This window comes from Cicer arietinum, chromosome 3, assembly GCF_000331145.2.
Source record: "Cicer arietinum cultivar CDC Frontier isolate Library 1 chromosome 3, Cicar.CDCFrontier_v2.0, whole genome shotgun sequence".
In the NCBI taxonomy this organism is placed as follows: domain Eukaryota; kingdom Viridiplantae; phylum Streptophyta; class Magnoliopsida; order Fabales; family Fabaceae; genus Cicer; species Cicer arietinum.
Genome location: NC_021162.2, coordinates 76,195,838 through 76,219,216, shown reverse-complemented (window position 1 = coordinate 76,219,216; position 23,379 = coordinate 76,195,838). Strand labels below are relative to the sequence as shown.

Genomic DNA, 23,379 nt, shown 5'->3' with positions numbered 1-23,379 from the left:
ATTAATTAATATATTGTGTCTTTTTTATATTTATTTTTAAGCTTTATAAAGTTAGATTAGAGAAGGAAGAAGAGATCTTAATCTTTTTTAGATCTAACGGAGACACTAAAAAAAAGGTTGAACAAAATGAGAATGTCTAAAAAAAAGTTGAACAAAATGAGAATGTTTTTGTTTCCACCGTTGAAGCCTTCGCATGTTGGTGTGTTTTTTTATTTCCCAATTAAATACACAACAACTACCGCAAATCTACTATCCATTTAATAATGGTGTATATTTTATTTGACTTAATTTAATAATAACATGTTTTCAATAAGCAACATTGATTTTGAAAATTATACTCATTGTAACTAGTAAAAATGACAACAATTGATCTCATTTCGCATTTATTTATTTATTTATTTATCTATGTTTTCGTTAAGATCTTTTATTGTGTTTGTGATGAAATGTCAGTGGACGTGTGAAAGCCGTATTTATGTTTTCTTTGCATGCTACTAAAGAGTGGGTGCAACTAAAATTCTTGCAAAGTTAATAGTATTTTTTTTCTGATTTTACACGAAGACGGTGTAGTGTCTTTTAATTTATGGTAATAAGCAATTCGGTGGTCTATTATCGCGCGTCCATATTGCTTATTATGATTCATTAATGTATAAAAAATTAAACCTTACTTGTGCTTGAAGATGGGAAAGCACATGCACTAGTGCCACAGTTCCAAAGTGGCCACACAGCACATGCTAGAGACAGGAGGTCAAAGATGTGAGCACCAAGCCACCAACCAGGCCACACTTAAAAATTAATAAGCAAGTGCAGACAAAGGGAGACAAATATGTCAAATGGTTAGGAAAACTTAGGAAAGGTAAAGGCAATAGTATCTTTTCTACCTTGTTGGGGTATAGCTGTTAAAGAAAATACTATTATAAAGTGGAGCAAGCACTAACCCACGCGACAACTAATTTTCTTAACATGCAAGGTGTGAACATCAAAAGTAATTTCCTTTCAAATATGTTTATTTTTATGAATTATTTAGAGACGGGTTCTATTGGGCTGAGTATAATCTCCATCTCCAAACCATTTTTGGGGATTTTTTTCTCTGTTCCCAAACTCTCTGCCCGCATGATCCAAATAGGATAGTCACAGAGAACTTCACTTATGAAGTATAAATTCATATCACTGATTATAGTACTATTTTTTTCATAGAAATTGATTTTGTTTCTAAAGAGTCTCATGAAAGAAAAAACTCAATTAAGAGTGAGTAAGATACAAAGTATTATACTGACACACTATTTTTTGTTTTAAACATTAACACATTATTTATCAAATAAAGTTAATATAAGTGTCTTTAAATAGTGTGAGTGTCTTTAAGTTTTAGTTTAATTGACAAGGGTGACATTGTTATGTTGAATGTCTTTTTTCAAGTTCGAATTTGAGACTTTATAGTTGTACAAAATAATTATAATGAAATTTGTGATTTTTTTTTTTTTATAAAAAAACTACTTAGTAAATCTCATTAATTTTATGTAAGGTTTTTGTAAGATGTTACTGTACACGACAAACATCATCAATTGCCTAATTTTCTTTATAAATTATATAATTTATTTATGGATTTAAAATACCTTCATGCAATATAATCTCTCTGTTTCTACCAAATAAAAAGTAAATAATTTGTCAAAAAAACTAATTATAAGTAAATAAAAAATTGACAACTACAAAACTGCACTCGTTAGTCGAACTTTATTTATTTAAAGTCAAATTAATTTCACCTTTGCAACTTATACAAGTTATGCATTTTTCACCTCATCTATCAAATTAAACTTTTGCTCCCTTATTTAACATTGGTGTTTTCAAATAAAGAGAGAGTAAGAGTGCATATAATTTAATAAATGATGGTGAAAGTGTAATTAAACATTTAAATTAGGCAATAGTGCATTTGTTCATTTAAATTGTACTATAACTAACATCTCAAATTTGTGTTTTAACCAAATTAATTGATATTTTTAACTTAGAGATGAATTTATTATCTTATAAAGAGTTTGAAGGGATATTTTACCGTCCAAGAAAAAAGAGCATATACTTTCAAAAAGGGCATGTATTTAAATTTATTTACCTTGATAATCAATCAACATTTGTTCATATATCAAATAAAAAAATAAAAGTTATGTAACTATTTGATGTATCATAAATTATGATTAGTTATCAATTTAGCATAACATTTTATTAATTGTGTATAATATTTAATCTCTTTCATACATAATAAATACAAATGAAAAAAAAAATTGAAAGACAACTACTACAATTTTTTACTAAAAAGATAGATTAAGTTAAGATTCTCTCACCATATAAATTTTTACTAATTTTATTTAACTCATTGTAAATAAATATGTTTTCATTAACAAACAAGACAAACCATTGATTGTGTACTTATTTAAAATAACATTACAACTATATATTAAAATGATAAAAATTAATAATTTTTATTATTTATTTGTGTAAAAATTTACATTAATTGCATAAAAAAATTTAAAAACAAAATATTAAGGGAGCATCACAATTTTGAAAGGAAAAAACGACAGCCCGTTTTGTCGTATTATCAAACGGAACGAGTAAATGTAGCGCGCAAATAGTCAACGAAATGGTAGGTATAAAATTAGGGTTTTTCAATTCAAAATCAGATAAAGCGAGTGTGAGATTTGGATTGGATAGGTATGGAAGAAGAAGAAAAAGAAGGCCATGGAAAAGTAGCGAAGGTTAGGGCTTTAATTGATAAGGCAACCAACTCCACCGCACCGGATGTGGATCCTCGCCTCCTCAAAGCCATTAAAACGGTGGTCCGATACTCCGATTCGGAGCTCCGTTTCGCTACCCAAACCCTAATGGATCTCATGAAGCGTGACCACTCCCAGGTACGTCTTTCCATTTCCATTTATCAACAACGTTTCGATTCCGTGTTTCCAATTAGGGTTAATTGAATTTTTATCAACGAATTTCCTTTTGAATCAGAAGCGATATTACTCTGATTGATTCTATGAACGTGATAAGATGATTAAATATTCTATTCTTTTTCATTTCTATGCTGAAAGACAATTTCACTTTAAATAATATATATGCTAATGCTACCGGTTCTGTGCCATTAACATAGTTATGTATATGGTAGAAGTTGACTACTTCGGAGTTTGTAAGGAATTATCTGATTACATCTTGAAACTGTACTAATATATACAAGAGAAAGTTTATCAAAATAAGGAAAATAGAGCACTTTTTAGACTATTTATGGAAACTATATCGTAGGTAATGCAGAGATAATACTACTTATTGTCGAAATAATCCTGAAGTTGTTTACATTTAGATTAGGGCTGTCATCAACGATATAAAACCCCCAGATTAACATGGTCTGATACATGTTGCAGGTTAGGTACCTTGCAATTCAAATAATTGATGAACTCTTTATGCGTTCAAAGCTTTTTAGGACCCTTGTTGTTGAGAACTTGGATCAGTTAATGTCCTTGAGTGTTGGTTTCCGGCGAGATTTGCCGCTTCCAGCCCCTCCTTCTGTTGCATCCCTTTTGCGTTCAAAGGCCATTGAATTTTTGGAGAAGTGGAATGTGTCGTTTGGGGTTCATTACAGGCAGCTCAGATTGGGTTATGATTACCTTAAGAATACTCTAAGGCTTCAGTTCCCTAACATACAAGCTAATGTGGAGAGGATTCGGCAAGAGAGAAGGGAACGAGAGAGGAGGTCGAAAGAGATTTTGTTGAACAAGTTTGAATCTTTGAAAGAGAAATTTTCCATAATAAAGGGAGAAATACTTTCTACGATGGATGAGATTGATAGGTGTTTAGACATTTTGCATTCAAAACAGGAGCCTGTGTCAGATGATATCTTAGACGATGAAGAGCTTGATGACTTCCGCTCTTTGGAGCTGCAGCAGCTTCGTCGTGAAGCAATAAATGAAGGGGACAAAGTTTATGAGAGCAGTGATAACAAGGTAGTTTTTGATGCATTGAGGGAGCTATACAAACTTCTGGTGACAAAGCATTTGGTTTCTATCCAAGAGTGGGTTTCTGTTCTGATAAGAGTTGAAGTAACTGACAATAGATTCAGAGATTCTACTTTGAAGGAGTTCATTGATATCCGAAATCGTCTCAAATCAATCAAAAAGAAATGCGAGGAGGCAGGTTGTTCTGTTCTAAACACATCAAAACTTGATGGGGAAGAAGATTTTTGGGAGGAGGGTGGTGTTATATCCATTGAAACCTCGTCTAATGTGCCTGATAATAAAAACAAACAACCTGACATGGCATCAACTTCCCATAAAACGCATAGCGGTGATCTTGGTTCATATACTAAAGAATCTAATAGCTCTAATACCAACAGCCTACTTCATGGAGGAAATGAATCTGAGTCGAACCCTGTGAGGAGTAAACTTTTGACAGAAGCTCCTGTGATAAGATGGGGTTCTCACTTGGATAGTTGGGGTTCAAACAGGGTTTTTATGGCCAACCAGCGTGGCTTGGAGCTTGAAAGTCACTGGGGTAGGGTAGATGATGATGCAGTTATTCCATCAGATAAAATTGCTGAGTTGAGTGTTCAGGCAATGCCTTATGAAGAAAAGCAAATTGAGATCCAACCATGTCGCGCTCCTTTGAGGAAAGGGGGACTCTGTCAGAGAAAAGATCTGAAAATTTGTCCATTTCACGGATCTATTATTCCTCGGGATGATGAAGGGAGGCCACTTAATCCTAGTCCTTCAGAAGACGTGAATGTTGATATAAAGACTGATTCAGCACTAGCAGAGCAGTTAGCAAAACAAGCTGTAAAAAATGTTCGTGAAACAGAAAAGGAGGCGGCCAAAAAAAGAGAAATTGATAGACAATCATTGAAACGTGCAAAACTTGCTAAAATTCGGGAACACAATGAAGCAGTTTTACGGGATGCTGCATTGACTTCAACTTCAATATCAGCTGCTTTTGGAGAAGACGAGGTGACTAATGAAGTGTCTGCCAGAGACAAGAAATCAAGTCTTGCATCCATGCTGAAAAAGAAAGTAACACCAAAAGATAGAATAGCTCAGAAGCTTTTGAGTTCACGGGCAAGGGATAACGCTGGTAGCCAGCATATGACCCTTGAGGATGCTAAATATAGAGATGCCTTCCCAAATCAGTGGTAAACTGGGATGATTTTGGTTGAGCTTGTCCATTCATCTATTCATTTATTTTTCCTAATAGTTACTTTGTTAGGCAGATTAATGAGGACCTGTTAAGGATGAAGAAAAATAGTCGTTTGGTCAGTTTATGTGTTTTGTTATTAATTCAGCCCGTCACATTTTCTGCAATATCATTTTGTATATAGTAGTAGGGGCCAGGGGATTACAAATTCGGCAATTGATGTGGTCCTGTGGATGTTACAAATTTATTGTCAATAATAACTGCTTTTGCAAATTGCGACAATTCTTCATTTCGTAATAGTCACAAAAATGAAGATTGGAGGTATCTGTTTTGGTTTGGCTTTTATTGGTCGAGTAGTGGTGCATAGTGCATACCATATATACATGAGGTGTGGATGGAATCTTAATTTGGAAAGTCTCGTGTGATGTTTTATCAGTCTGAAAAGTGTCATAAATGGTTTCCATTATTGTCATAGATGGTAGTTCACCTGTCACTAAAGTGGTTGAAGTAGTTTCCGCTGGTGGTTGACCTTCTTAGATTGGGACTTGAGTTGTGTGCACACTAAATCAGGCGATCTCGGTCATCAAATAAAAAACCCAGTCAAGAATTTGTCGGCTCAAATTTAAAGGTAGGAAATTTTTGTTTAAAAAATCAATATCTGCCTTTGAATCTAAACCATCCAAGATCGGTCTAGATTGTGGGATTTTGTGAAGTCAAAATGCACCTCATCCAAAACGTGTCACCCAATTATTGCTTCACCCAACAACTAGATCTTTAAGATACGCATGTTTGATCTTAAAATTGAAAAGATGGAGCCTACTCTATAACGTAAATTATACTTCAGAGGTTGTTATAATCAGTAAGTGGATTTTTTTAATGATCTATTTTCTATTATGAAAAATGGGAAGAGGGAGGTGGAGCCGAGTTACTAAGAACTAAAAAAGAAATATTCCACTTACCTAATTCTTTTGGTGCCAAACTAAACTTTTGCTGTTAATACTTTCTTTACTAGTGCTTCTAAACATTTTTACTACTGCTTTTTTCACACGATTTCTTTATTCTAATATTACATCTATTGTTTCCCTTTGCTACTTATCATGTCCCATCACATCTGTTTTACTCTCATCCCAAGTACATTTAGGTGTAAATGTGTTACAAAAATTTAATGATAAACGCTCATCATTGCATGAATAGCTTTTGTATCACTTGTGTGCCTGTGGCAGTGAGAACTTCAGTACAGCACTATTTGAGCTGAAACTCCACAAAAGAAAATTCATGTTTTTATAATATCTCTAGACACGGTGATTTTGCTTTGAAGTAAAGTTGATTGTGTTATATATAACATTGTTATCGCTCAGTATTCAGTGATCTCATCCTTACAATCTTCTTTGGGGAATTGTTTTCTTATACTTATTTTACAATAGGATAGTTAACTCAGCAAGCCAGCCTCACAATTATGCATTCCTAAAATGTTAGTATGACTTTCTTCTGTTGTACAGTATGAGGACGTTTACCACCAAGAAAGAAAGAAAGAAATAATAGTCACGAATTATGATTTCATGATAAGTAAGACAAAATATTTATTAACAAGTGGACCAATACCTGCTATAAATAGCTTGTAGAGCATCCATTCCTTAAAAGTGTTTTATAGTCTCCTCAAATTAAGTGAATTTTATGACTAAAATAATTAGTTACTAAAATCAATAATAAAAAAATAATATAAAATTTGATACAAAATAGGAGATGAATACAATATTTTGACATTTTATGAAAAATAAAACACGAATTTCATTGTATTTTATACAATATTATATTTATGTACCATTTTGTGTTTCAATAGCATTACTAAAAAAAAGGAAATAAATGTAACACTTTGGACAAAACTTGAAAACTAGAACATAAATGAACACTATAGAAAAAGTACCAATAAAATGTGGATTATGTCGGATATCTGATCATACTAGAATGGCACATTTACTAACTTTGATGCATTTTTTTTTCTTCTATTAGATGTATTTTATTTTTTTAAAATATTTTTATTATTTTTGATTTATTAAATTAATAATTATTTAATTGTTAAAACGAAAAATAAAAAAGTTAAAACTTTATAGATGATCGTATTTCAGAAATGCGACCTCTTGAAGGTAAACAATAGGAAATTTTAGTATATAAATTTAAGCGTGAGATATAATAGTTAATTTTTTTTTAAATATATATATAATCCAAACTAAATAGTATTTGTCAAACTTGTGATACACCTGGCATCCACTTGAAAATGATTGATAGTGGACCTATTATACGGTGCATCCAAAAGGTGTATGTACTATGTAGTATGTACACCACGGCAATCATTCAAATGAATTGCGTGTAGAGTATGAGACACTATATATCGTCCTCCACATGCCACAACTCTATAGGACTTGTTGTTTTTTAAAAGAATTTAAAAACTTATTTCAAATTGGCATAATCCTGATCTTGATTGGGACAATGGAGTTGAAGGGCTTAGTCACTTTAGATAATTCACTTCAAAAATTAATTTATCTTTTATATCAATAAAAATAGAAATATTTTTTATTTGTAAGGACGGCTTAAATAACAAATATTAAAATTGTTAAATAAATATTATACTTCGAATTCGAATATAATATTTCACGGTTATATTCGAGTTTATTGATTATTTCATTTAAAAAAAAATAAAAAACAGAAAAAGAGAAGCCCTTCCATGATATATAGCCCACCAATTTTGCCCATAAACAATAGTAAATCACTACCTGATATTCATTCTCTATCTTCTTCTATTCTATTCTACTTGATCATGAAGTTAGTCTTCTATAACTTCTTCTATCTTTGTGGTTTTTGTTGGTGAAATCATGAAAACCGTTGGATTTAAATCAAAGGGTACTTAGGACAATTGTGTGATGTATGTCACTTACTCCTTTGATGTCCAAGACCAAGGAAGTAAAATTAAAGCCAATTTTTGTAAGAAACCAAATTATAAATCCTTGCTTTTTTTTTTTCTTTCTTCTCTTCTTCCCAAGTCTTAAAAAAATACACTTAGCAACTTCCACTGTTATATATATATATATATGCTTGTGGGTTTGGGTTAAAAAATGGAAACAGGTGGTGTTGATAGCAGTATGTTGTCATTGAATATGATGGAAGAGGATGAGCATCCTCATCAATTTTCTTCAATCTCAAAGCTACACAACAATTCTCAAACCACTACTAGTGTCCATGATCTTCTTGAATGCCCTGTTTGCACCAATTCAATGTACCCTCCAATCCATCAGGTTTGTCATCTGAATCTGAATCTTGCCCATTATATGTATGCTGTAAGTCTGTGTTCACAATTGGTACCTTGCTGTTATCTTTTTACTGTTTTAGCTTCTCTGTTACCTTCAAGTAAAATTGTTCTTTTTTCGCAAACACCGGTTTTCAAATGAAACTTACTCTGATAATATGAAGTTTGGTCAAGAAGTAAAGTCTAGACAATGATTATTTTATCTAGGATTCGAATTCAGATTATCTTGAACGATTTGATTTGCCTTTCATTAGAACTTAACTTAAAAGCATTTAAAAAAAAATGATTAGTCTATTTGAAAAATAACAGGACAAGTACCTATCTTGCATCAAATTCTAGTTCATAGGAGCTGCAATCTATATATATTCCATAACCTTAAACCACCAGTTTCATGCTCCTTTAGGCATGGAAAAGTTTTCATAAGCTTATAGATGTTTGTGAATAAGTTAAATAGGAGGGATTTTGAAAACTAATTTCTTATACCATATGAAACAAATAGTTATTGCAATATAAATTTGATTAGTATAGTGTGTACAAAATGGTGACTAATTCTTAAAATCAAAATTTTGTTTTGCAGTGCCACAATGGGCACACCCTTTGTTCAACATGTAAGACAAGGGTACACAACAGATGCCCAACTTGCAGACAAGAGCTTGGTGATATAAGGTGTTTAGCATTGGAGAAGATAGCAGAATCACTTGAATTTCCTTGTAGATACATCTCTCTTGGTTGTTCAGAGATATTTCCATATTATACCAAACTCAAACATGAGACTATTTGTACCTTTAGACCATACACATGCCCTTATGCTGGATCAGATTGTTCTTTTCTTGGAAATATTCCATATCTTGTTGCCCATTTAAGAGATGACCATGGTGTTGATATGCATTCTGGATCCACTTTTAACCATCGTTATGTCAAATCAAATCCTATGGAAGTTGAAAATGCTACATGGATGCTAACGGTAAGTCGGTAACTCTGTAACTCAAAAAATAATCGTTATTTAAAGATTGATTTAACGACTAGTTTAGAGAGTTGAAAATGTGAAATTGATAACTAACATCAACAACTAGTGTTAAAGAGTTCCACATTCGATGATATACGATCTAAAATGAGATATGACGTGAAACATATTTATAAATGGTGGACCATCTTCACCTTACAACCCAGTTTTGTTATAGATGAGTTAAACAGAGTTGAGTAAACTCAAGATACTCAGCCCAAATTTTAAGATGATATTAGAGTTTATCTAAGATCCATTGGGCTGTTAGGTCTATGCTATCGGGCCATTTGAGCCATGCTTCAGGAGCCATATATTGAACGAGAATAAGACCTTTGTAAGGGTCGAGTTATGCCTAAACTAAATTTTAGGATGATATTAAAGTCTATCAATCAGATCTCGCGTTCAATAGAGATAAGTATGACGAGACTTTTTGCGAGTAGGATAGTGGATATTTTGTAAATAAATTCATGCACAATCACAACTATACATTTTGAAATCTCATCCAATTTGTTAAGGCTAACTCTTACTTTTTGGTTTATGTAGGTTTTCCACTGTTTTGGTAAATATTTTTGTCTTCATTTTGAAGCATTTCAACTTGAAATGGCACCTGTTTACATGGCTTTTCTTAGATTCTTGGGTGATGATAGAGAGGCTAAGAACTACAGTTACAGCCTAGAAGTGGGAGGAAATGGACGTAAACTAACATTTGAAGGGAGTCCAAGAAGCATTAGAGAAAGCCATAAGAAAGTGAAGGATAGTCATGATGGCCTTATCATATACCGTAACATGGCACTTTTCTTCTCGGGTGGGGATACTAAAAAGTTGAAGCTGAGAGTAACAGGAAAGATATGGAAAGAACAACAAAACTCTCAAGGTGTAGCTAGCTAGCTTGTGCTCTTTCTTAATTCTTATTATTTTACATAACTTTGAAAAGTCTCACTTAAATGTATACTCTTTTTTAGTGGATTAGGTACATTATTTTTTTTAATCAATTTTTGTTTATATTGGAGGCTGGAGTAATACTTGTTAATGGTTATGGAAGTTTCAATTGTGTGGCAAATTCTAGTGTCATACTCACAAATATTTTTTCATTGTTTAATTCATCTACATGGAGAGTTGCAAATTAGTTCGAAAATACTATTTCACAATACTTTTGCGAATTGATCTGTCTAAATTCCTAAAAATTCGGAAAAACTTTGGTACCAAAGCGACGGAAAAAAACTTGATTTTAAGTAGCATGAAAATTATCCTAAACAAAAATTATGATTGTTTTCACAATAGTAATTAATTAGGGTCCCCACTCCAAACAAGTGCATTTGCATAATATATTTTAGTTAATTGATCTTCCTCTATTAGTTTCTTTTTTACTGATGATATTTAATATTTTTCAACATGTACTTTATTTTCTTTAAAAAAAAATGTACTTTATTTATTTTATAATTCAAGTAACATACTGATTATGTATACTCTTATACAAAAATAAATACGGATCAGTATAGCCCACACAACCAATTATACTTCAAGAATTGCATATTACATAAGCCCGTCCTCTATTGCGATCATATTCCATCAAGCGCTTTAAGATACTTGTCAGTATTTATCTTTATTAATAATAATAATAATAATAATAATAATAATAATAATAATAATAATAATAATAATAATAATAATAATAATAATAATAATAATAATAATAATAATAATAAATTTATTTAAGAAGCCTTTTAAAATATTTGTTAGTATTTGTCTTTATTATTATTAATACAAACTTTTTTTTTGGCAAAAGAACCTATTTTTTTTTATTTGAGATAAAAAAAACAGATTGGACTCTAATATGAAGCCCAATCCAATTCGTTTTTTGAATAGGCCCATTAATGACCAAAACTCAGCAGCTTGTAGTAGAGAGAGTATGAGAAACAAGTTGCAGTCGCAGCACTGAACTCAACTGCCCGGAAAACGGAGGCGGCGTTAACGTCGGCCGGCACACACAGTGAGTAAGTCGCCCAGGTTTCCTTTCTTTCTTTCTTTTATTTATTTGAATTTTCTCGGATGCGATTTCAGCGGAGTTTACGGTGGCCACAGCCGCTACCGCAACAGGGAATTGCGTCGCAGCAGAGCAGATATCGACTCCGCGCCGTGATTCCACGATTGGACGCTAAAGAAAGCGATCCGATTGAGAACATTGTTTATATCTTAACAGATTCAAACTTGCTTGTGTGAAGCAGGAAAAAAATGAAGGTTGTTTCAGTAGCACTTAGGTCATTCAAATGCAATTTGTCAAATAGGTTTCAACAGACTCATTTGCTTAGAAATCTCTCTACTTGGACATTTCCAGGTACTTAATGCTTTTCTTTATTTTTCTCCCTTTTAATGTCATCATTGTTGCTGATTTCAGTCATAGTTCTAAATTGTGGTTAGGTTAAAACCTTCATTTCAATTATTGATTTTGAGCATGTATGGATTGACTTATTTGAGCTTATTTACTTGCATAAATACATGCGAGTCTATTTGGGAGAGCTTATGGAAACAACTAATGACATATATATAAGCTATTTCCGACTAATTTTTATAAGCTATAAGAGATAGCTTATGAAAATAGCTTATATAAAAACAGTGTGACTTATAGATTATGAAAACAACTTATAGCTTTTATATTAACAGTGTGACTTATAGCTTATATAAAAACTATGTGACTTTATTTTACCTTGTGTTATAAAGATTGCTTATATGTAAGCCCTTATGCTATAAGCTGCTAAATAAGTTGTTTATTCAAATAGGGCCTTTGATTGTTTGGTTGTTTTACACATTGAGTTTCAGATGATGGATTTACTTATATAATCCTTATTATCACCTTTTTCAATGATTGAGCAGATAACAGAACTGCTAATGAGAAGGGTGACAAGTCAGAGTCCTTTGAGGAATTTGAGAAGCGGATATTTAGTCCTGGGGGGACTTCCAAAACTGATGCCATTCTAGATAAGCTGAATCAACGGGTAAACAATCGAGATAGATATAGTTCAGTGCAGGGTGGAAGTTCCCAGTTTTTGGATGATCTAGAACAAACTTTTGACACATTATCTGATGGAATGGATGGAAAACTGAATAATGCTGCTAGATACTTTGAATTTGATCCTGATGAAATCGATAAAGAGGATTATTCTTTTCGATATGATACCACTTTTCATCGTGGATCAACATATACTCTAAAGGTATGCCGGATAGCAATCCTTAACTTTCTCAGTTATTGCTGTGTTCATATTTACTATTACATACTCTGTATATATGTAATCTCTTTCTAATCTTTTTAATTTTGTCTGGCACGAGGGCAGCTTGTAGTTTAAGAAACCAATAAACATATTTCACAAAAAAATTTCACTATACTTCATGAAATATTTCCCACTAAACATTTGTTATTGAATTAATTTTCTGACCTGTGCAGTATCTTTCTTCATACAGGATCTTGATCTTACAAAGCCTGCTGCACGCAAACCCCCGATAAGGAGTGAACTCTCAGTAACCACTAAAGAAGTTCTTAGTCAAGCTGATTTCAGGGTCAGCACTTCTGTCAGAGTAGCTCTGTTATAAGGATAATTTATATACCATAGGTGTAATTACTTTGCGTTTCCGTTTGCTTTGTCAAAGTGAAAATTTTCAAGTACATGAGTTTTTATGTTTTTTCATGCAAGTATTATATGGTACAATAAAATATAAACAACGAAGATTTTGTTAATTTGTTGTGGCTTGTTACAAAGTTAATGGTCAGTGCCCACCATCTTATCATTCTAAGGTTTTTGGAGAAGGTGTACGGATGAATCAACCTTAGATCCTTAACTTAGACATTGCAGAGAATAACCCGTGGTATATGTTAACTCCCATATGTATTAGCGTTAGGATAGGGTAAAGATGACCTGTATATGTTACCCCAAAACTAAAAGGATGATTAGTCATAGATTGCAGATTCATTTGAACAAGGCTAAGATTTGTCCTTTTAGGTCTTCCCCAAATAGTATGCCTTGTCAGTTTGGTATCCCTTTAAAATTTTGTGAAAAGAACAGGATGAAATCTTTCATATGCAACTCATCCATAAATTTATTGTGATTTATGGTGATTCCACTTTTATATTGTGTAAAGGCAAATGAAAGTGAGGAAAATATTTGTGACTAATCTGTTTAGTCCTCGTAGCTCTTGATAGTGAGGCTAAGATTTTCATATTTACCCTGATAATGAGAAAACGTTCCTGTTAATGCAATTTTTTGGAATGACTCTTAGTGGTATCATTGTTTTTATGCAGAATGTAAGATTCCTAGCAAACTTCATAACAGAAGCTGGAATTCTTATCAAGAGAAGCCAGGTAACATTTAATCCACTGCAGGGCAGTAGACTGGGTAAGAAGGAAAAATCAGCGTTGTCAATAGCGGCTAGTGTTATAGCGTATCGGAATTTGAACAAATAATTATTGTTCTGCGATACACTATTTAGTACAAAGTGTTGTCAAATAGTGGCTGTAGTGGTGCTGTAGCAATGTAACATAGCAGAATTCGAACAAACTGCTATTTTCCGCGATTGACAACATTGAAAAAAAATAAAGGGTGGACATTTTAGAATTAGTACTGCACTCATTTTCTTGTTCTTTTTGTTTCCCCCTTACACAGTCATATTATAAACTTATTTTAAATTGTGGGATCTTACCAACTGTTTCTTGTTATTCATTGTGACTAGACTGGCATTAGTGCAAAGGCTCAAAGGAAGGTTGCCAGGGAGATTAAAACTGCACGAGCTTTCGGCTTGATGCCCTTTACAACAATGGGTACGAAGTCATTTATTTATGGGAGAACTATGGAGAATCTCGATGACGACTTCTCTTACAGGAGTGAAATTAGAAACACGCCTAGTGAACTTGATGTGGACGGAGACATCCCTTAAAGCATCCATATTAATGTTTATGCTGTGGAGTTGAATTAGCTTGCATAATCTATTTTTCTTTTTTGGTTTCTGTACCGGGTTTTGAGAGACGGTGGAAATTTATTGAATAAGTGATTTTGCTGGTATACTTTGATTACTAAGGTTCCTATGTTGTACTTGTATAAATTCTATAGCCTTAAACGTTATTTACTTGAATCTGAATATTATTGCAATGATTGGTACTTATATCAAAATGTCAGTTGACCAATCCTTTTGAGCATTAGGAACTTGGGGTCTAATCAAGCCTATTATGCTAAGTTTAAGAACTGAAAACTAAAAAGAGTGTTACTGAAGACTCTCCTGTGAACTCTATATATATATATATAAAGTAAAAATCTTTTAATCTTTTTTATGTAATTTAAAACATTACTATTTTGGAAATTATACTTTCTCTTTATCTATTTTTCTATTGGAATTTGCTTACAAGAGCATTAATTGTAAAGTATTTTTGGAATGAAGCTAATTGTAATTTATTTATATTAAGTACAAGATGAATCACCAATATTAGGAAGAGAAGAGAAAAGAATTTGTTTCACAATTAAAATATTGATTCAAATGATATGAATGTGCTTTACCAAAAAAAAAAATCTATGAAGGTGTAAAAATTTGATTATCTTTTTTAAAACATTTTGAGAGAAGATGCAGAATGTTTAACTAAGCTTGATTGCTTTTTGTCTAATTAAAGATATTTTGTTGTCTTAACTTTTCGATTTGCACGGTGAATAGACTATAACAATCCATAATTCAGTAGTAAATAAGTAATATTTGAACAAGAATTATTTCAAAATTAATGTAGCTTAGGTGTAGACTACTACTTAACTACAGAGTTTCCCTCCAGCAGTAGTACATTGCCGACAGTAGTCAAGTATTTTTCGGAATAAAATGTTGTAGATTGAAGGTGTGTATATAGATGAATGAAGTGATGCTAACATTGTATTAAGTGTAACTACAACTCATTTCATGCACAAGCACAACTACATGATTATACACATCAATGATAGCATATCATTTATGGCAAGTTAGTTACTTATATATCTAAATAAATAAATAAACGTGATCTAAATATTTAAGAGGTAGCCTTTAAAAAAACTCAGAAAGTATATCAAACAACGTTCAGAACAAGAAATCATATTATCAACTCACAATCCAAACAGTGAAAAGGTTTGACTGCTATTCTTGGAATTCAAATTCAATAAAGAAATCAACTACAAACTCTGAAAGAATTTGTTATCTGTAGGAAACTAAAAGAAAATGAAAAGTGAAAACCTAAGAAGTTATATAGCAAAGAATGGTGTGAGATTCCAACCAAAGAAAACAGACCTCCTTTGTCATGAACTAAAAATCCAAGCTATACATATGTACTATTTGTACACAGATTTATATACTCGCTACTATTGTTTAGAACTCAACTCTAATTAAAAAAGAGAGTTGAAAATCTTATCGAGGCGCCGGTCCATGATTTGTGAAACGGAATCCAGCAATGTAGCTTCACTCGTGCCAGGAAGTACAGATTCCAGTGATTCTTCAACTATTTCCTCTATCACAGATTCCTTGTTCAATGATTCCCTGCACATAAGGTTTCCAATGGCATAAGGTGTCAATCCTCTTTCAACCCCTTTCTTCAAAAGCATGGTTGAGATTCTAAGAGTGCGGGCACATTCAATTGGCAGATCCCATCCATGAAACTTCAAAAGAGCAATATCTTCTTCAGCATCCAGTGACTTTATGTACTCGATAGTTTCCGGGGAATATGGCTTGCGGGCTTGGGGCCAGTAAAGCCATTCAAAGGTACAATCTTCAAACTGTCAAAATAGCAAAACTGTTAAATGATTGGTTTATAAATAAGACTCAAGGACAATCTATATCTACTTGCATGTCAATCCAACTTCCTTATTTCAATGAACCAATGTTGTTAATTGCAGAATAGACCTTTTCTAAAATTCCGCGACACAAGTGCTGTGGCGCCCCTACAGCTGCTATTCGACAATTTTGTATTTAATAGCATATCACAGAACAGTGATATAGTGCTGTAGTGCCGCTATAGTCACCATTTAACAACACTGCAATGCACACAAATCTGATTGCAATACCAGTCGGTTCAGTTTTTAAGTCATAAATATAATTTGATTTGATATATTGTAGAGTGCACTAAAGAAAGGGAAAAATAGAATATAGAAGAATCACCAAGTGTATTAATACACAACAAATAGAGCATAAAATTTAGATGCTTACACTTGTTGGTAAGCAGTAGCCATGATCAATTGGAACCAGAACAGACTGGTCACTACCCTCCTCTGTGCTGAACAAAATATTCCCAGCATGCCTATCTGCATTCGCCAGTCTTATGTCAAGAACAGTAATTTTGTGTACTTCTTTTACCGGGAAAGCCCCAGGACCAATATCTTCACAGCTTCCATTATTTTTCACAAACATCTGCATGGATCCAATCTTAGCAATCAAGTCTCCCGGGTGATTAAATCCTTTATGCAAGCACTTGACCATCAATGTTGGAGGAACGCCGGCAAAACCCTTCACATCACCGAATAACTTGCGGCGTCCACTTATTGGATGATCCAAAACATAAGCCGCAACCTCTCTGAATGCTCCTTGACCAACTCTTGTACCCTTTTTTAAGCCTTCGCCATTTAACGATAATGGAAGACCTCGAGGATTATTCACAGCCATTGGTTCTTCATCAATAGGCTTAAAAACAGAAACATACTTCTGACCAGCTGAATCAAGCATAAAGTAAGCTCCTCCTGTACCCTCAGCAGATCCTATTGGATAGTTTTCATTAGCTAACCCACCGTATGTAGAGTTTACCATATTCTGAATTGCTGAAGCTAACTCAATTTTAGGGTTAACTATAATCGGCTCCAAAAGAAAATCTCTCTCAGGAGGCTTTCTTGGCACCACTTTTTGAATGACATCAGTATAACCAGCTTCAAATTTTCTCTCAAGAGAATTTCCGCAAACATCTTTAGTTTTGTTATCAGCCAAGTCTGTTGCTACAATGGACAACTCGAGGGGTCGTCTATGAACTTTCGCATGCCTCTTTCTGACAAAAAGATGCACCACTGCATCATTATGCTTGCCGCAGATATCATCAATAAGCTTCTGATCCTCCAACCGTTCACCATTACACACAAGTTCCTGCTGCTCAATATTGTCAAATTGTTTTTCCTTTTTAGCAATCCGTCGCTTGATGTACCCGACATCCCTACCTCTTTCCACCTGAAAAGAGAATTCTTTCCCAGAAGACGTTTTCACATTGATGAGCTGGAGATCTGAGAGTTTGATTATCAAATGCAAAACATTTCCATCTGTTACTCCATAGTCCTTGAGTAGAGTATCACTTCGAGAAAGTTCTCGACCGGCATAAACCAACTTCTGTTTGTTAGTTAAAAACGGAAGACTCTCACACCTTTGGATTTTGAATTTAACAGACTCAATAGTATCCCATTCCATAACACGAATAGGAGTCAACGAACCCGAAAATGAGAGAAATATGAAAATGGATTTGTCTTCCAAACACAAGTGAGATGGAAAATGAAATGCTTTTGGAGACAACAATGGCTCATTAGGAACAGGACTAAGAGTGGTAACACCAGCAGATGACATTTTCACTAACAGAATTAATCCAAAACAGATTAAGCTTGTGTGAGACTAATTATCAAAACCCTAAAAATTTCACAAGTTAGCCATCATAGCTTAACCATGTATTATATTTCTACAATTACACTAACTTAATTGGTAATGATGAATTGATCATACTCCTAAACAACCCAGGTCAACAATTAAGCTTTAAAAACTACTAATTTGGAAAACAACAAGGAAATATTTTTTGAAGAAAATGGACAAAAGAGACCAAAGATGAAGTGAGAAATGGGTCTGAATCAATGGAGAAAATCTCAAAACATAGAGAGCAGAATCATACCCTTAATGTAAGAAGCTGGTGAAACGACGTCGGAGATCGAAAGTTGGAAGCTTTTTGAGCAATAAGAGCAAAAGAAAGTAACGGGTTATTGAAATTGATAAGAGAAAAGAAGAATGATGAAGGATGATTAATATTAATAATTAATAAAATAATAGATTCATTTAAATAATTCAGAAAAGAATGGTTGATTTTATTGACTCTGACAGAAAGGTAAAGTTAAAGGAGAAGAATGGAAATGTAACCGCACCGTATAAACGCGTGTATACGAAAGAAAAAAAACTCTCTCTAGCAGCTATCTGTACAATACAACTTATACGTGTACGTACATAAATACAGTGGATTTAGACACTGTTTTATGCGTTTAATGTCTATTTTACCCTGTTTCTTGGAAAGAAAGAATGAAAAAAGGAGAAAGGAAACAACACGGAATTTTCCTATTAATGTTGAGAATGTGGAGTTACATAAGTGTTGGCAGTACCAACGAATGAGTGACACGCAATTAAATGGTGTCATAATGTTTTAATGCGGAAAGTGATGTCATCTTAATGAGACGTGGATATGACCTGGAATCGAATGGATGAATATGAAATATGAATGAATGTATCTCGAATATTACTAATTAATTATACTACACTTTCCCACTCCATATTCAACCGTTCACCTTGCCAAATACTAATCCAAACCAATGTATATACATCTAAAAACTTCTTTCTTTTTCTTATAATAATAATAATATAATAATAATAATAATAATAATAATAATAATAATAATAATAATAATAACTTTTAACTTATTCCTTAGCCTTTTTTGGAGGAAGCGAACTTCTTTATTGGTTGACGGTTTGTAATTACTATAAATATTAGAACAAAAGCAAGTCATTAGAAAGAGTTTAATTCATTTCCCATTTCTTAAAAACAATTGACAGTTACTAGGAGAAGGAAATTTATTGGCTAGTTCCTTAACAGAGATTTCATCAAATTGTTCTGCATTCCATGAATTTGTAACCATTCCTGAGTGTTTGTCTAAGATGATTATTAATTATATGACAGTTTATTTTAGTAAAAAAAATATTATTCACAGCTTTAAACATAAGTTTATAATTCTTTTAATCTTTCTACCTTGCAATCAATGTCTCCTTCTAACAATGTAAAAGTCTATTATCATGCACTTTTTTAATTTATCTTTTACAGTATATCATATTTTTTAAAATAATGTAAAGATCTAAACATATACCAAAAATTTATATAATCATATGGAAATATCACCTTTTTTTTTTAAATATCACTCAATATATTACAATATCCATTAGTATCATTCACATTTGTTTGTTTAAATTATACACAACTTACAAACTTCTATTATAATTAACTCGTGCACCACACAAATATATGATCTAATGGTTTGTTTTTTATTTAAAAGAATATGTAGCATGATATGCATCAAAAACTATATAATCATATTTCTAAAACATTTAGTAACACTCATTGATTTGTGGAAAGTAACACTTTTACGAATGCATAAATCATTGAAGATCGGGGAATTTCTTGAGTGGAGTATGATAGACTTGTCAAACTCATCAAACAAGTTTTTAGTATAGATAAGGTCGAATTGTACAGCTGTATAACAAACTATGACAAAAGAACCAAAGTTCACTATACTGTCTGGTAGAAATTTGCAATATTTCTCAAAAAAAAAAATGGAGTTATATTGTTACTAATGCTTTGAACGTATAAAAGTCTAATTAAACAGAATGCATGTTCTCATTTCTAGAAATACAAGGCATTTATACACCAAAATCCTTAATAATGAAAAAGAATTGGAGGAGATCTCCACTCATTACTATCTTGCCAAAAATGACACGTGTTGCCCAGTTTTATCAGTAATGTTTCCATTTACATTTTACTCATGTTGAAGTATTTGGCCTTGAATAAGGGCACCTATTAAATGGGCCGTTTCATATACCAGAGGTCCAGAAGGCTGCATCACATTATCAGAACAAATAGTATTCTATCAATCAATACAGTTTGATAAACAAAATGGCAAGAGAACAGAATCACCTAAACCCCCACACCACAACCTTGACAACAGAAACAGGCTATTAAAATGCCAAGCAACGCTCCACCAAAAACTTGAGATGGAGTGTGACCAAGAAGTTCCTTCAGTTTTCTTTCACTAATTGGATGCCCTTGAAATAGGTCAGCCACAATCATATTAAGCACCTGTGTCCAGGTCCACACACAATTTTCTGGTCAAAAAATGTCTTCATAAGCTAAAGATAAATATAGTTATTTTTAAAAAAATTAGGGAAGGGAGAATAATTATTAATTCAAATGACACTAATAACCATTTTACAATTATGCCAAATGGATTTGAACACAGTTCCTTAAGGTTACAAAACTAAACTCTTACTAGTGAGCTGACATCTCATGGACAAAGGTAAATATAGTCAAATGACCGCAGAAGACCGACAAAATGACATCAAATCTCTCCTATACTATCATTTTAATTAGAGACCCCCATAACTCTAAAGAATACTAGCAATAAAAAACATTGGAGTAGGCTGGCTCAAAAGAGCCCAAGTGATAATTTCTGTATCTTTGATATTTTTAGCAAACATAAGCAAGAGATGCTTAAAACTTAAAATTTGATTGTCATAGATAATAATTATATGATGAATTGTTAATTACAAACTAAGAAATGAATAATGATTGAACAAGTTATAATGTGTATTGGGAATTGGGAAGAGATACCTGAGCCTGAATGCCAGCATGTCTTCGAACACCAATAGCATCATACATAACAATAAGACTAAAACCCAAACAAACAGGAAATAGTGAATCAGCAACTCCATGACAGATAGCAACAGAAGTGGTGAGAGCAGTGCATAGTGCTGAGTGAGAAGAAGGCATTCCTCCAGAAGAACACAATAGCCTCAAATCCCACTTCCTATCTACAAAGAAATTCAAGAAAACTTTTATGGATTGTGCAACAATCCACGCAAACAACCCAGAAACAAAGGTTGGATTCGAAGCCAATGTAGATACAAAAGGACTGATCCGAACCTTGGCGTTTGTGGTGACGCTTAACAAAGCCACTCCTAACCCTCCGTTTTGCAAGTAAGAAAAATGATGAAATTCTTTATTTTCATTGGAAACTCTGTTCTGGATTGGTAAAGTTGGCACCTTTTTGATGGTATGAAGGAAGGGGAATGAAAGGCAAGTAGGGTATATTTTGGAAATGTTAGAATTGAGTGTTGTGAGGGTGTTGAAATGAAAAGAGGAAGAATTGAAGGAATGATTGAGAGAGTCCATGAGTAAGTGAGGGTTTTGTGTTCATGTGTTTTGGGTAATAAAATAATAATAATAATAATAATAATAATAATAATAATAATAATAATAATAATAATAATAGAGGGAAAAGTGTAACTAGAAGCATCGAATCGAATTGAAAAACTTGAATTGATGACATGGCAGCAGGCATGTGGTGGAGTGGGTGATTAGAAGAGCCTTGTCTGGATTTCACGAATAAGGCATATTCTATTACAAACACTCCTTACATTATTTTAAAAATTATATTAGATATTAAAATATAACTTAATCCAATCAAAATATTAGTTTATTTTTTTATATTTAAAAAACTTTAAACTTCTTATCTTATTACTCCAGTGATGTAAAATTTCATAAAAATAATTGTAAAGCAAATTTTCAAACAAGTTTTTAATCGTTGTTGTCCAACTTTAAAAATATAAACCAAGATCATATAATGATTCATAAATATTCACATTATATATTATATGTTTGGTATCATGATGAGACACCAAATATCATTGACGTACTAGTGCCTTATTGATCACTTGTATAAAATTATTTTGTATGCAAAGATTTGATGAAGTTAATAATATTTTTTTATAAAAATCGTAGTCTTTCAGTTTTTTTTCCTGAATAAAATCTGATTATTCAGTGTGAACAATTTTTTTGATAAGATAAAAAATAAGTAGTCTCTCGTTGATACGACACTGTTCCTATTATAAAAATAAAAATAAAAATAAAAATAAAATTGAATAAATGATAAATGTATTAGCAGATCAATGAATGGTTTATTTATTTATCTGAAAAACTAAAAGTAGGAGACTCAAATCTACCTATCTATATAAGTAGTGAAACATGAATCATGTAGCCATTTACACTATTTTTGGAATTGAAATTTCCACAAATTTAGTTTAGCATGATAACTATGGAACACAAATCCTCCATTTTCGCACACTCCACGCCTTTGACTACGCTTTTTCCGTCACCCTCACCCCGTTTTAGCAATACCTAACAGTAACACACAAACTATACATTATTTCTCACATAACATAAATAATAACTTTCAGTTTCACAGCTAGTAATAATATCATTCACTTTCTTTCTGTTGTACTCTTAATTAATTATTTCAAACCTCAAAGTTCTGGAATTAAATTCATCCTCTTGATTAGCTTTTGTGATGGAGTGGTCTGCAACATTTGCTACAAAGGCTTACCTTGATACCCTTCAATTGGTATACATTCACCTTTCCACCATTTCCATTTTTTCTCTTCTTATTTACACATCACGGTATTCAAATTTTGCTTAACTTTTTGTGCTTATTTTCTCAAATTATTATCAATGTCGTGAGACTCTTGTATGTTTGGTGTTTGTATTGGTACTTCATGGATTAATTATCACGGATGTGTACGTGTCAATGTGATGTCTAGTGTTCACGTCTGTCTATGTCAATGCTTTAGAGATTTGTTATTTGCTTTTTCAATGAGATTTTCAATACATGAATTAAGTATATAATGTATGTTGTTTAATTGTATAATAGTTGAAGATATGTAGATGAAACAAATGGTTAAATATTTTGATACTAATAATAGCTAACTCATCTAGTTATTTGCTTTTAGCAGTGTAATAATGTTGATAAGAGACAGAGTGGATTTTGGAGAGTACAAGAGCTAGGAAGTGATATATTTGTATCAGCATTAGCAGCAGGAA

At 32.5% G+C, this 23,379-nt stretch overlaps 6 protein-coding genes and 1 pseudogene across 12 annotated transcripts in view; 5 read left to right on the top strand and 2 right to left on the bottom strand.

Annotated features, from left to right (window-relative positions):
• Positions 1 to 177, top strand: part of LOC101511311 (aspartyl protease family protein 2) — a 1,710-nt gene extending 1,533 nt beyond the window's left edge. Inside the window, exon 1 of the mRNA XM_027332628.2 lies at positions 1 to 177. This exon is cut by the window's left edge and continues 1,533 nt beyond it. The gene's annotated coding sequence lies outside the window, so the exon portion shown is untranslated.
• Positions 178 to 2,627: 2,450 nt separating this feature from the next.
• On the top strand, positions 2,628 to 5,442 carry LOC101511005 (UV-stimulated scaffold protein A homolog). The gene is made up of 2 exons (XM_004494767.4): positions 2,628 to 2,897; positions 3,402 to 5,442. Exons 1-2 carry the CDS (start codon positions 2,700 to 2,702, stop codon positions 5,160 to 5,162), a joined length of 1,959 nt encoding a protein of 652 aa, XP_004494824.1. The 5' UTR covers positions 2,628 to 2,699; the 3' UTR covers positions 5,163 to 5,442.
• Positions 5,443 to 7,853: 2,411 nt separating this feature from the next.
• Positions 7,854 to 10,524, top strand: LOC101508961 (E3 ubiquitin-protein ligase SINAT3). The gene is made up of 3 exons (XM_027332466.2): positions 7,854 to 8,450; positions 9,039 to 9,425; positions 10,008 to 10,524. Exons 1-3 carry the CDS (start codon positions 8,271 to 8,273, stop codon positions 10,350 to 10,352), a joined length of 912 nt encoding a protein of 303 aa, XP_027188267.1. The 5' UTR covers positions 7,854 to 8,270; the 3' UTR covers positions 10,353 to 10,524.
• Positions 10,525 to 11,310: 786 nt separating this feature from the next.
• Positions 11,311 to 14,612, top strand: LOC101509273 (uncharacterized). 6 transcript variants are annotated; one of them, XM_004494762.4, is made up of 6 exons: positions 11,311 to 11,458; positions 11,690 to 11,799; positions 12,336 to 12,673; positions 12,921 to 13,016; positions 13,756 to 13,815; positions 14,184 to 14,612. In XM_004494762.4, exons 2-6 carry the CDS (start codon positions 11,697 to 11,699, stop codon positions 14,385 to 14,387), a joined length of 801 nt encoding a protein of 266 aa, XP_004494819.1. In that variant the 5' UTR covers positions 11,311 to 11,458; positions 11,690 to 11,696; the 3' UTR covers positions 14,388 to 14,612. The 6 variants fall into 6 exon arrangements, with proteins under 6 accessions (XP_004494819.1, XP_004494820.1, XP_027188269.1 ...); XM_004494763.3 differs by having other exon boundaries at positions 11,340 to 11,458; positions 11,687 to 11,799; XM_027332468.2 differs by having other exon boundaries at positions 11,357 to 11,454.
• A 912-nt stretch (positions 14,613 to 15,524) lies between these two features.
• LOC101509818 (phosphatidylinositol 4-kinase gamma 4-like) lies at positions 15,525 to 18,541 on the bottom strand. The gene is made up of 2 exons (XM_004494764.4): positions 16,659 to 18,541; positions 15,525 to 16,228 (listed from the first exon to the last, which is right to left on the bottom strand). The coding sequence occupies exons 1-2, from the start codon at positions 18,045 to 18,047 to the stop codon at positions 15,842 to 15,844; spliced, it is 1,776 nt and encodes a 591-aa protein (XP_004494821.1). The 5' UTR covers positions 18,048 to 18,541; the 3' UTR covers positions 15,525 to 15,841.
• Positions 18,542 to 20,100: 1,559 nt separating this feature from the next.
• LOC101510355 (uncharacterized) lies at positions 20,101 to 21,724 on the bottom strand. Of its 2 annotated transcripts, none has more exons than XR_012162173.1 (3): positions 21,115 to 21,724; positions 20,442 to 20,609; positions 20,101 to 20,341 (listed from the first exon to the last, which is right to left on the bottom strand). XR_012162173.1 is itself a non-coding variant. In XM_012714131.3 (3 exons), the coding sequence occupies exons 1-3, from the start codon at positions 21,673 to 21,675 to the stop codon at positions 20,319 to 20,321; spliced, it is 726 nt and encodes a 241-aa protein (XP_012569585.1). In that variant the 5' UTR covers positions 21,676 to 21,722; the 3' UTR covers positions 20,101 to 20,318. The 2 variants fall into 2 exon arrangements, 1 of the variants encoding a protein (XP_012569585.1); XM_012714131.3 differs by having other exon boundaries at positions 20,442 to 20,583; positions 21,115 to 21,722.
• Positions 21,725 to 22,472: 748 nt separating this feature from the next.
• The window catches only part of LOC101510685 (uncharacterized), a 1,884-nt pseudogene continuing 977 nt past the window's right edge, over positions 22,473 to 23,379 (top strand).